This window comes from Nicotiana tomentosiformis, chromosome 9 (assembly GCF_000390325.3).
Source record: "Nicotiana tomentosiformis chromosome 9, ASM39032v3, whole genome shotgun sequence".
Classification (NCBI taxonomy): Eukaryota; Viridiplantae; Streptophyta; class Magnoliopsida; order Solanales; family Solanaceae; genus Nicotiana; species Nicotiana tomentosiformis.
This window is the reverse complement of record NC_090820.1, coordinates 101,278,879-101,292,419: the sequence shown is the minus strand read 5'-3', so window position 1 is coordinate 101,292,419 and position 13,541 is coordinate 101,278,879. Positions and strand designations below refer to the sequence as shown.

Below are 13,541 nucleotides of genomic sequence, written 5' to 3'. Positions count from 1 at the left end.
ATACTTTGAAATCCATTTGCACATAACCAAGCCATCAGAACGAAATCTCTCTATCTCAACCAAGCCACGCAGGTTGCCAAACCCAAGATAATTTCCCCAAAAGACATGTAGAGGCTCACCATATCGTAAGTACCCAAAGAACCGATCATATCCATTACCGTGCTGATCCAACCTACTCCCAAGATGTCCTAATTCTCTGAGTTCTTTCCGAATTACCCTAAAGTTGACACTTCTCATTGCCAGAACAGCACGATCCTTACCCAAAGCTCACCACAAGAGTTCCTAGCATAAAATCACACCGCACTAAGGCCCACAAGCCTCCGTATTCCCTCTTAAGCACCCCAAAAGTACCACAACCGAGATATCTAATCTGAAGAGACCTTCTGTGAATCTAAAGCTATTTACTTCACCTTCTTAATACTAGAATGTAGAATCCATAATGATATAGAAATACCACAAGTCTCGATACCATCCAATGTAAATCTCAGATTCTAGCCATATAAAAATTCAAAAAATTCTCAATTGCTAAATATAAATCGTGAATCCATTAGAACATTCTCGAGAGTCATCCACTCTTCTCAAATCTCAATTTCACCCCCCACACGGGCCGAACGACCTGTGCCCCATTAGTACAACAACACACAAAAAAGTAACCCCTCGTTAACGCAAACAAGCAAATTCCTACTCCATTTGCACTACATCCTTCATGAATAACAACTCAATTATTCCATGATTCCCATATACCCATAAAGTATAATACACCATGCATTTAGAAATTTTCTTGCTTAAGTCATCCTCAAAACCAGCCTCTGCAAGTCATAACCGATCCATAATTATGCCTCAGACTGAAACATACAACACGTAACCATGCAATCAAATCGTCGATAGTAGACTCTCCCACTTGGCTTAAAGCCATATATCAAAACACTCGATAACTCACAATGCCCATACTCTATTACTGCCATAATACCATAGTGACATTCAACTAAATCCTTCATAAGCTCAAGTAACACACACCATATAATACCTCAAATCATCTGCTAAGCTCGTATTCATCCTCGTGACGGTTAGGTCAACTTGCTCAACCAATCTAAACTCAATTCGCAACACATGTATATCCCACTGGTAGAAAGAGACTCTCCACCCAACATCATAAAGATAACACATACGTAAATTTTCCTGCAGGTGATAACCTACCTGCTTAGCCTCAAACTGACATCTCTCTATATCCTTTCGCAGCCTCAACTACTATACAACCACTTAATCTTCCTGAGTCGAATCTCTCTTTGGATCCCCGACACTTCAAAGTTCTCAAGGGATTTAAGGCCCAGGGCAATGCTTGTGCCGAGGAGGGCAGCCCAACCTAAAGTCGAACTCCGCTCCCAAATATCCCTAATCACTAATGATACGTTTTCCTTATGGGTTTAAGTTCCAATGAGGCCCTTCTAATACGAACTAAATACTAAAGTACTTCCTACCACAACATATATACTTTCCTATTAATAAAGTAATACAAGAAAATACATACTTCTATGATACTAAATACAGAAAAACACATCAAGGAAAATTAAATGGAGAGGGGCTGAGTTTAGAATACACACATTTTCATTATCAAACCATTACAGGAATGAATCACTAAGGCATAGCATATTCAAACAGGCATTGATAATATCACTTGGCAACTTAAGGACATCAAGACAAATTCAAACCAACAGTCATAGTCAACAATTATTTCAGAGATATAATCAAGATCATGGTTCTGAATTCTTATCATGATTACACACTCAAAGATTTAAGTATAGTATAATGTATCAACACGATCATGCTTCCAATAGTATTAGCCAGTTATCATGTTCAAACAATATCAACAAAGGGACTTTACTAGGGTTTGAGAGTCAAATCTAGTTTTAGATCAACAGTAGGAAGAAAAACTAAGCATGGTTCAAAATAGAGTATGGTGTTGCAAAATTAAGCAAAGGCTAGCAATATTCAGTCAATTGCTTATGGGCAGAATAAATGAGGTAATTACCTCAAACAAGTATGAGAACTTTATACATTACAGAATCAAAATGATCAGGCAAGTAGAGAGAGATGAGGTGAAAACTTTGTGTCAAACAAGTTCAAACTCCACATAAACCTAGCTCAGCATATAGGTATGAAGTAATCATGTTTCAATTCTATCATTGGTTTTAGTAGTAGGCCTAAGTCATTTCTTCATGAGAGATGAACTAACTGCAGACTTTTCATAATTCCTTAGGGGTTCAAACACTAAGGACAAGGATGTATTGCAGCCGCAACTACTATGCAACCACTTAATCTTCCTTAATCTGAGCTCATCAATAAGACATGAGAATCTACTTCATTCCACCAATAAACAACATGAAAGATCACTCAACACAATCATAACTAGAGACTGTACAACACATCCAGACGAAATTCAAACATCCAATAGTCCTTTTTACATCCCAAGCAACCCTTCTCACCCCATCCAAACCGTCTGAAAGCACACCACAATCACGTCATACTCATCATATAGCCGTCCAACCACTCACAAAGCCATAAATTCCACTCTTAGGGACACTATAAGACATATAAATCCAAAAGCACACGCTCACATAACTGAAACTACCGAGCCTAAGCCGTGGGCTAAATCGGGCCTCAAGTCCTCCAGACTAGCCTATCACCAAAACACAAAAAAAACATGTCGCACCTCATCCATGAAATCCACAAGCCGTCTATGTACAACTGATACCGAGCGCTCACATGCGCATACGAATAAATGGAAGGAATTCAAAGGAATACTCTCCAAGCTGAATCAATGCCGCATGATAAGGAAAGAAAGATGGGATGTTTATCCTAAATGTCCTATAGCCTCTCGAATATAGATATGGACGTCATCAAACCGATCCACAAGACTCTACTAGACATTTGCTAATGACTAGTAGAACCTATGAACCTAAAGCTCTGATACCAACTTGTCACGACCCAAAATCTAACTAGTCGTGATGGTTCCTAACCCAACCCGCTAGGTAAGCTAATTAACAATAAACAACAATATAATGATAATGGTAATAGTAAAAAATGAACTAACTGAATTTTATACAACTCTCCAAGGACTCGTAATATTAATCATGAGCTTCTAAGACTTAGAGTTTACAAAACTTATATGAAATAAATACATCATCTGTTCAAAATATATATAAATAGATTTTTATAAATCTTAAGCTACCATGAACAAGAGGTAGCTACAACCGGAATATAGGTACATCTTCAATGCCAGCTTATATCAAACACAACAACATCACCTCCAAAATTCTGCACGCAAGGTGCAGAAGTGTAGTATGAGTACAACCGATCCCATGTACTCAATAGGTAACAAACCTAACCTTAGGTTGAAAGTATTAACGATCTTGGACAACGGTCAGAGTCCAATACCAATAGCCAAGAATAACTTGTAGTAATAATGAAAACATTACAAGTAATGCTCAAAGATATTATGCTCGGTTCGTTCATAATTACGGAAAATAGGCATGCTTTTTAGGTATAACAGTAAAACCCAAATCTTTCACCGAAGTCACCAAAATGTGAGTATGTCAGAAAAACTATGATTTTTTCCAAAACTATTCAACAACAAATAAGATGCTCCATTATCAAATAGCACAGGGAAAGTACATTTCTATGCCTACATGTCAATGCGTATGAGAAGTCATAAATGTCACAATACCGTATATCATGAGGAAATGCATCTCAATGCCTATATGCCAAGTATGCATGCCAAGTGTAATGCACCACAGTGATAAATTCATGTGCTCATGCTCTCGGAGCAGTCAACCTCACTCAGCACTCGCAGTGACTCAGTCCTCCCAGTCACTCAGTCTTCCCAATCACTCGGCACTCGCACTCAGTAGGTACTTGCGCTCATTGTTGGTATGTAAGACTCCGGAGGGGCGGATCCTTCCCAAGCGCTAATATAAGACAATCATGCATGGATCAATAAAGCATGTTGTGGTGTGTAGCCCGATCCTATAAATATCACTCACAATCAGGCCCTCAGCCTCACTCAGTCATCATCCTCTCCAATATATCAACCTCACAAATCTCATGCCAAACATCCCAACAATGATAACATGATGTGACAACAAGTGATAACTGTTGCACCCTATTTTGCACTAGTCAAGACAAAATTCAACTTGTGGTTTCTCTGTTATTGATGAAAGAGAGTCAGCACCTAATATTTAAAGGTATACTAGGATACCTATTTAATTACTAAGTCATGTTCTTTACTGGTCTTCCAACCGATGAGATTATAGGTAAGGGTTCTTATTCTTCTAAGGGGAAGGTATTAGGCACCCCTTAAATTCTACCCGAGGTTGCTCCATAGGATTTAGACTAAGTTTGGGATCTATTATTTGTAAAAAAGATTTGATTAATAATAAGGAATATGGCTTACTGTACACCTAAGGATGATATTGACAGAAAGGATACAGAGTCTTAGAGGGATAGAAATTTATGAAAAGGATTCATAATATATGTTAAAAGAGTTGTGAAACTAGTACATAAGTGGTCTAAATTTTATAAGTTTTATAAGAGAGATTAGGTTATGAAAACTCTTTGATTTGGGGGATGGTTATTTACATAAGGATGAAAGGTTATTTGAGAAAAGTATGTTTAGGATTTACCTTAAATTCAAAAGATTTTCAAAGAAAAGGTCATTTGCTGAAAATTCCATAAAGCGACAATCTTTTGAAGTTCTTATTTTTATTTTGAGAAAACGAAAGTTGAAGTTTGGTTTTCCTTTTAGAAATTGAGGTTGCTTTTCTCTAAGTTATGTATTTTAAAATCTTTTAAAGAAGATAAGAATGAGTGAAAAATATAGCAATTATCGGGCAGATTACAACTTGCGAACTAAAGACCTACTGTTAGCTAATTTTCCCCCCCCCCTAAATACTATATTGCCTAAGGCTTGCCTAAGTTCATATGATATTAAAGAATAAATAAAAAAAGAGAGCACGTGTTATAATATATGAGTGTTATATACATAAGAGATAAAACAATAATAAAGACATAACAGATACAACTAAAATATTAAACTAGTGGAGCCAGTAAACTAAATTAACGAGGCAGTAATAATAAATAAAGAGAGTTGAGGGAAAGAGGACTGGACTCTGGGATTGGGCCTAAAGAAGATAGGCCCAACAGTAAAGGAGAGTGAACACAACTGACTTTGGACCTCTGGACGCGGTGCAATAGAGCTGGAATTGGGCTTGAGTTCATCAAGAACTTAGAGGCCCAAACAGATGTACATGTGAAAGATAAGAAAGTCATTAGACATATATCCAATACTTTAAACATATTCTGGCTACAGAACACTTCAATGCACAGGACGAATACATAAACAATTAATTAAAGCAAGAACTATATTGATATGGTAGAGAAAATTACATATTAATGTGGTGGCTTTACTCAGCAAATAATTCGCATTGGAACCCTTTCGTTGTCATTAAATACTAAACCCTTAAAGAACTGAATGTTTCAATGAATTAAGAGCTAATGAGGGAATCCCACTCAAGGTCGAAGCTCTCTTTCGATCCCCGACACTTCAAAGTTCTCAAGGGACTTAAGGCCCAGGGCAATACTCGTGCCGGGGAGGGCAGCCCAACCTAAAGTCGAACTCCGCTCCTAAATATCCTTAATTACTAATGACACATTTTCCTTATGGGTTTAAGTTCCAATGATGCCCTTCTAATGTGAACTAAATACTAAAGTACTTCCTACCACAACATATATACTTTCCTATTAATAAAATAATACAAGAGAATACATACTACTATGATACTAAATAGGGAAAAACACATCAAGGAAAATTAAAGGGAGAGGGGATGAGTTTAGAATACACACATTTTCATTATCAAACCATTACAAGAATGAATCATTAAGGCATAGTATATTCAAACATGCACTGACAATATCACTTGGCAACTTAAGGACATCAAGGCAGATTCAAACCAACAATCATAGTCAACAATTGTTTCAGAGATATAATCAAGGTCATGGATCTGAATTCTTATCATGATTACACACTCACAGATTTAAGTATAGTATCCCTAAGGTATCAACACGATCATGCTTCCAATAATATTAGTCAGTTATCATGTTCAAACAATATCAACAAAGGGACTTCACTAGGGTTTGAGAGTCAAATCTAGTTTTAGATCAACAGTAGGAAGAAAAACTAAGCATGGTTCAAAATAGAGTATGGTGTTACAGAATTAAGCAAAGGCTAGCAACATTCAGTCAATTGCTTAAAGGCAGAATAAATGAGGTAGTGACCTCAAACAAGTATGAGAACTTTATACATTACAAAATCAAAATGATCAGGCAAGTGGAGAGAGAGGAGGTAAAAACTTTGAGTCAAACAAGTTCAAACTCCACATGAACCTAGCTCAGCATATAGGTATGAAGTAATCATGTTTCAATTCTATCATTGGTTTTAGCAGTAGGCCTAATTCATTTCTTCATGAGAGATAAACTAACTGCAGACTTTTCAAAATTCCTTAGGGGTTCAAACACTAAGGACATGGATGTAGTGCACATGTGTATGAAGACCTAAACTTTTTATAGAACAGACAAACCTAGTTATGCAACAATTAATGGTTGACTTTATATAAACAAATTATGACTTACACTAAAAGAGAAAAATAGTTAATCTTACAGAATGTATATGCAACAAAGATTCATGAGGAAGGAACATCTTGATGTAAGTAAGATAGTATTCCTATACATGCAACAGCTGAACATGATCACGGGAAGGCCCTAGTGATAGATCAGATATCACTCTTAGAATTAATAGGTATAGATGCAGAGTAGAAAGTATCTAGGCACTCAGATTCCTTCAACTCAGTTGAGTGACTTGGATATATGGTATATCAGTTAAGATTACCACATAATGAACCTGACTACAAGCATGTAGAATGCAAGGAAATGATATACAGAGGTGGCCATTATAACAATATTATTGGTGGAATGTAAACATGAACATAATTGGCTTATCGATGATGGTAATCAAACAGAATAAAGACCATAGTGCTAATTCAAAAGCAGTTTTAACAAACAAAGATAAACAAAAAATTTCTTAAACATTGTAAGTTCAGACTTAAGGTTAAAGGGAAAGGACACAAGTCTTGAAAAAATTCAGATTTCAATAGCTACCAAATAACACACTTATCCTTTAGAAGTCATAAAATTACAGAAGTGCAATAAAACAAGAATAAGCTCATTATGAGTCACTAAGAACTATGAAGTTTATATTGAACATAAACATATAAGAATTTAGTCATAGAAGCTGTGAGAAAGCTTAGAACAAAGATCAATAATTATCATTCAACTAATCGATTATCACATAGGAATTATGACAGAATAGGCTGCTCGTAAAGGATTATTATACAAACAAAACATGATTATCAAAACAAGTCCAACACATACAGTATAATTATAATCTACAAAAATTTAACATTAACGTATCTAAATCATTTAGAGAGGCAACAAAAAGAAAAAGGGGAAGAAGGGTGTTGACCTTCTTAAGGGCAGTAGACTAAACGAATTCCCTTTTATTGTTCAAAGATCGCAAAAAAACTTTCAAACTTAAACTAGCAAAGAAATCGACAAAAGAGAAGAAAATAGTAAAAGACTTAATTATCAGAAAACCTAATTTCTTAGTATTTTGGTTGCTCTAGTTTTGTTGTGTTAGGTTGTCTCTTGGTAAGAACATTAATGATCCCTTTTTATAGTGGCATTCAATGCACCAAGGCTTCATGAATTCAAACCAGTAGTGGAGGCTGACACATGGTAGATGATGACAACTAATCGAGTGAAAATCAGAAGACAGAGGGTGGAATCAGTAATGATTTTACTTGAGTACTGGAGTAGAGTGAATCGTTAAGGCACAAGAAACCATCAGTTAAAACTCTAATATCAAGAGGTCATTGAATTTGACCTCTGGGTGTCAAATATTGATGATGAAGCCAGCTAACACCTCCTGCTCGCTTTGATTTGAAAGAATGAAGGACGAAACCTGCGACTTTGAAGTTTCACCTTTTAGGTCTGATTTTCTCGACTAGGGTTTTGAATTTGAAAGGCGAAAATGGAAAGAACGACAGGACTGATAGTGCAGGAACAAAAGGAATAGCCATGCATGCCATGGATTTGAAATATCAATGACGATTTGAAATCTCATATCTCAGATTAAAGTTCGGATTTTGGGAGATTTCATTTGGTGTTAAAATAGGTAAAGGTCCAACGGGAATCCTGGATATGGAAGACATATGAGATGATTTGAGGTCGATTTCAAGACCTTGCACCAATTTGTGCAAGGTTTGTTGATTGATGGGGGTTTTAGGCAGACGAGACAAAGAGAGAAGAAGAGGAAATAAAGGCAGTTAGGTAAGGGGAGTTGAGTTAGGGTTTGGGGTGTGAGATCGCTTGATCTCTGAGTTAAAATGGGGGAAAAAGATATGGGTTGTTGGATCATTTGATCAATGACCCTAATAAATTAGGGCGTTACTTATGTAAGAAAAATGATTTTAGAAACATATGGGGGTCGTTGGATCTATATGATTTAACAACTAAGATAATTTCTAATAATGGGTTGGGATTTAAACGAAAAATAGGGAATAATTTGTGACAGTTGATGGTTTGAATCAACGGTTCAGATCGCTTGTGTTTGTTTTGTGATTGGGATCAACTGGTGACGTACCATGTCATGATTGGTTGAGAGGTAATGGCAAGGATTGCCAAGTTGGAAGGGGATTGGGTGTTTGGATTGGGTTTTTCCGATTTGGGCCTGGTATTTAAGCCAAAATTAATTTATAGAATAGTCACTTTGTGCTTGGTTAAGGAATTGCCATTGTAGCAGTTAGTTTTAAAAAATATCTCTTTTAAAATCAATTTAAATAAACTTAATAATTTTAATAAAATATGGTGAAATTATAATTACTATATGCTACTAATTATTTAAATTATCTATAAATGACACTTAATTGTAGCACTAATTTCAAATTATCAATAGAGTAGCCTAATTTTAGAAATTAAGGAATAATTTTGTCAAATTGTAAAACCTATGTAATGTATATACAAAAGTTATTTTATGATAGTAAATATATTTGTAATTACACAATATTAGTAATATGTGATTAATTTTGAAACTAATACTTAATTAATTTATAAAATAGATTTTCATTACTAGAAAAATACTTTTAAAGCATTTATTGTAAATTATTAAGCGTGAATAAATTAACTGTAAAAAAGAGGGTCAAAATTGGTTGTCAACAGCTGCCCCTCTTTGACCGAAGACGATGAAAGAGTTTTCAGGTAAAGAAATTGAACCAAAGTCAATTTTGTCCCAACTTTAGGCAGATATTGCAGGAAATGAGGATGGGGAATTGCAGGATGGAGTAGAGGAAAAATTTGGAAGGATTTAGGAATGTTGGACCAAATTCTGGCTTTGAATTGCTTACATACCTCAGGCTTAACGAGGATCAGGTCTCATGTAGTTCTAGAATAAAGACTTTGGGGAAGTGGCACTCACATGAATTGCCTCAATATCGTATTATGATGATATGGCGAGGCAAAAGATTGATCACTCATAATGGATTGAACTTTGCGGCCTGATTTGAATTATTCGAAACTTTGAGCTTGCTGGTCATCCTGAATTGGGATCTTAAGCCCGCTACTGGGTTAGATGTCCCCATAGCGGTGTAGTTCGGTCTGCTGCTAAGAAGTAATTCCATGCTACAATGTTTGTTCCTGCAAAACAAAATGAAATACACGCATACCAATATATTGTAACGCAGAATTCATTAAGATGCGATGTAAATTATGCAGAAATAATGATGTCTGGCTGTCGGCGAGCCGTTATTCGGAATTGAGATGATGGGATACTTGATCCTGACTCGATTTGTTAGACAAGTTGAGTACCGTTCTGCAGCTGTCAGAGCATTTGAAAATTGCCTCCGCTTGTTGGGAGAGCTTAACTAGTAAAGTGCGTCTCCACTTACTGCGAGAGCTTTGCACTGAGAAATGTCTTCGCTTGTTGGGAGAGCTTTGCACTGAAATGTAAAGTAGTCCCGGCTTGGGGGAGATCGAAATTGTGCCTAGAGTTGCACGAACAAAACGTTAAAATATTCAAGTTAACAATGAAAATTAAACATGAGCATGCCCAAGAGATACTCTTGACTGCAAAACTAAGTTGCGGCCATCGATTGGAAGAACGTTGGTGACGAGGTTCGTAATTGACTATTCTGGCATTCGTGATTGATGGAGCGGTGCTGCAAATTGCTTTTTGATGTCAAAGTTTGCAGTTTCCTATATAGAAGGCTCCAGTTGGTGAAGCCGACGTTCGATTTGTACAAGGCACTCCGATTGATTGAACTGACAGTTTGCTATATACAGGACTTCGATTGGTGAAGCCGACATGCAATTTGTACAGGGTGCTCTGATTGGTTGAGCTGACGGTTTGCTATTTACAAGACTTCGATTGGTGAAGCCGACATTCGTTTTGTACAAGATGTTCCGATTAGGTGAGTAGACGATTTGCTATTTACAAATTATCCACATCAAGATGTATGATTCTGAGGCTCCTGCAAAGAATTCAAGAGTTAGCTTTAGTTGTGCTAAAACATTTTAAGTAAAAGGGAGGAGATATAATATTAGGCAAGTGGCGGGTCCGTCATTTGACCCAGTGTGGTTCCAGTGATTCTTTACTCCCTGTGGACCTTGCACTCAAAGAAACTTCTTAGTAAGAGAGGGGGGAAGTTGGTTTGCATCGACACTGGTATTGATTTGCCCCAGCCTTTGACATGATTGTGCCACGGAGTCCGGTAGATGGAGCAGATTACTTTATATATGTATATTTTAGAAAATATTTTAAAAATATTTGTTTCTTTTAAGGCAAATGTCATCGTTCCAGATTATGACATGTTACCAAAAGGGTTCTCCGCACGTGTATGCATTTCTCTAAGAATCCCGTCCAGTTGATGTCAATCTTCTATGGTATCTCTGATAACACAGCAACTGGCCGTTGCGACTGCGTCCTAATTAAAACTAATGCGTTACAGAGGTTTTCTAAGGTTATGACCGAACCCTTTCAAGTTGCATACGTATCCAAAATAGAATCAGGTATGAACGTACTTTGTGGGATAATGATATAATGCGATGAAACGACCGAGCCCGAATCAGGCAGCCTACGTATCCAAAATGGAATCAGGTCGGGACGTAATTCAATTACAACAAATGCAAAAGATGAGATTAAGAATGAAAAATGGCCGAGTCTAACTTAGACAACCTACGTATCTAAGACAAAATCCGGCCAGAATGTAGTTCAATTACAAAAGACGACTAAATCCGATGAGGATTGCCTATGTATTCCTTTTTGAGGAAATCAAGTCGGCGTAGTTCCTAGATATCGTAAGAAATGACATTTGTTTTTTCTATTACAAGAGAAAGAGGGAGAGAAACTGAACCCTATATGGGTTGCCTACGTATCCTTGCGTGGGAAGTCAGGTTGAACGTTCTTCTATTACATCAAAAATCTAACTCTATTTGCCCTCAGACGTAATATGTATTGATTGCATCCGAGTTGCTCGGCTTCGTGCTAACTCTTCCATCCATTTTTGCTAAGATTAGAGCTCTACCAGACAGTGCTCTGTGGACTACGTAAGGACCTTACCATTTTGGTGCAAGCTTCCCTTTAGCCTCCTCTTGATGGGGAAAGATTTTCTTCAGAACCAACAGCCCCGGTTCGAATTGGCGAGGCTTCACTCTTTTTTTAAATGCACTAGCCATCCTGTTCTGGTATAACTGTCCATGACATATTGCATTTATTCCTTTCTCGTCAATGAGAATGAGTTGTTCTTCTCTTACCCGTATCCACTATGCGTCGTCCAATTTTGCTTCTTGGATGACTCTTAAGGACAGAATTTCGACCTCTGGGGGTATCACTGCTTCACTGCCGTATACCAACATGTACGGCGTTGCCCCAGTGGATGTTCTAATGGTAGTCCGGTAACCCAATAAAGCAAAAGGTAGCTTCTCATGCCATTGTCTGTAATTGTCCACTATATTTCGCAAAATCCTCTTGATATTCTTGTTAGCTGCCGAGGCTGCTCCATTCATTTGTGGTCTTTAAGCTGTGGAATTGTGGTGGACGATTCTGAACTTTTCACAGATTTCTCTCATGAGGTCGCTATTGAGATTGGCAGCATTGTTAGTGATGATAGACTCCGGTATTCCAAATCTGCAAACGTTGTTGTTACGGACAAATTTTGCCACTACCTTTTTCGTGAAGACTTTGTAATTAGATGCCTCGACCCATTTAGTGAAATAGTCGATGGCTACCAAAATGAAACGATGTCTGTTGGACATTGCATGCTCTATGGATCCTATCACGTCCATGCCCCAGGCAGCGAAAGGCCAGGGTAAACCCATTACATTTAACGTATTTGGTGGAACCCGGATGAAATCTCCCTGAATCTGGCACTAGTGACATTTCTGCATATAGCGGATGTTGTCGCTTTCCATTGTCATCCAAAAGTATCCAGCTCTTAAAATCTTCTTGGCTAATGTGAACCCATTCATATGGGGTCCGCATATCTCTGCATGTATTTCTTCAAGCAGTCTGGTTGCTTCGGCTGTGTCTACATATCTCAGCAAATCTAAGTCGGGGGTCCTCCTATACAAGACTTCCCCGTTGAGGAAAAAGTGGTTTACCAATCTCCTGAGGGCTCGCTTTTGACCATTAGTAGAATTTTCTAGGTATTCTTGGGTTGCAAGAAACTTCTCGTGATACCAAGGTTTACCATATGGTTCTTCATTCATATGGAAGCAATAGGCATGTTGATCCTTGATTTCTATCTCGATGGGGTCGATGTAGTTCTTGTATGGATGTTGAAACATAGATGATAAGGTCGCAAGGGCGTTGATGAACTCGTTCTGAATTTCGGGGAAGTGCTTGAACTCAATCTTTGTGAACTTCTTGCACAGTTCTTTTACGCAGTGCATGCATGACAGTATCTTGACATTCTTGGTGGACATTCTCCTTGGACTTGGTGGATCAGCAAATCAAATTCTTATATGACCAAAAGTTTTTTATGTTCATGCCGACTGCCATTCTGATTCTAAGGTTGCATGCCTCGTATTCTGCCATATTATTGGTGCAAGGGAATCTTATCTTTGCCGATGCTGGATAGTGTTGTCCAGATTCCGAAACCAAGACTTCCCCAACTCCGACTCCTTTGAAATTTTTGTTTCCATTGAAAAACATCCTCCATCCGAGGTATGATTCTGCAATATCTTCTCCGGCAAATAGTACCTCTTCATTGGGAAAATACGTGGTAAGTGGTTCATAATCCCCATCCACCAGATTCTTGGCGAGGTAGTCAGCTAAGGCTTGTCCTTTGATAGCCTTCTGAGTTATGTACACAATGTCAAATTCGTTGAGGAGGATTTTCCACTTAGCTAGCTTCCCGGTAGGCATTGGTTTTTGAAAA

The 13,541-nt window shown here is 37.5% G+C and overlaps 1 protein-coding gene across 1 annotated transcript; it reads right to left on the bottom strand.

Moving 5' to 3' along the window:
* Positions 1-12,531: 12,531 nt before the first annotated feature.
* On the bottom strand, positions 12,532-13,086 carry LOC138899281 (uncharacterized). Its single transcript, XM_070185431.1, has one exon. The coding sequence runs from the start codon at positions 13,084-13,086 to the stop codon at positions 12,532-12,534; it is 555 nt and encodes a 184-aa protein (XP_070041532.1).
* Between the last annotated feature and the right edge of the window lie 455 nt (positions 13,087-13,541).

Bases quoted from the DNA above. Each gene is read 5' to 3' on its own strand.
- LOC138899281 (XM_070185431.1), bottom strand. From the start codon at position 13,086: ATGTCCACCAAGAATGTCAAGATACTGTCATGCATGCACTGCGTAAAA.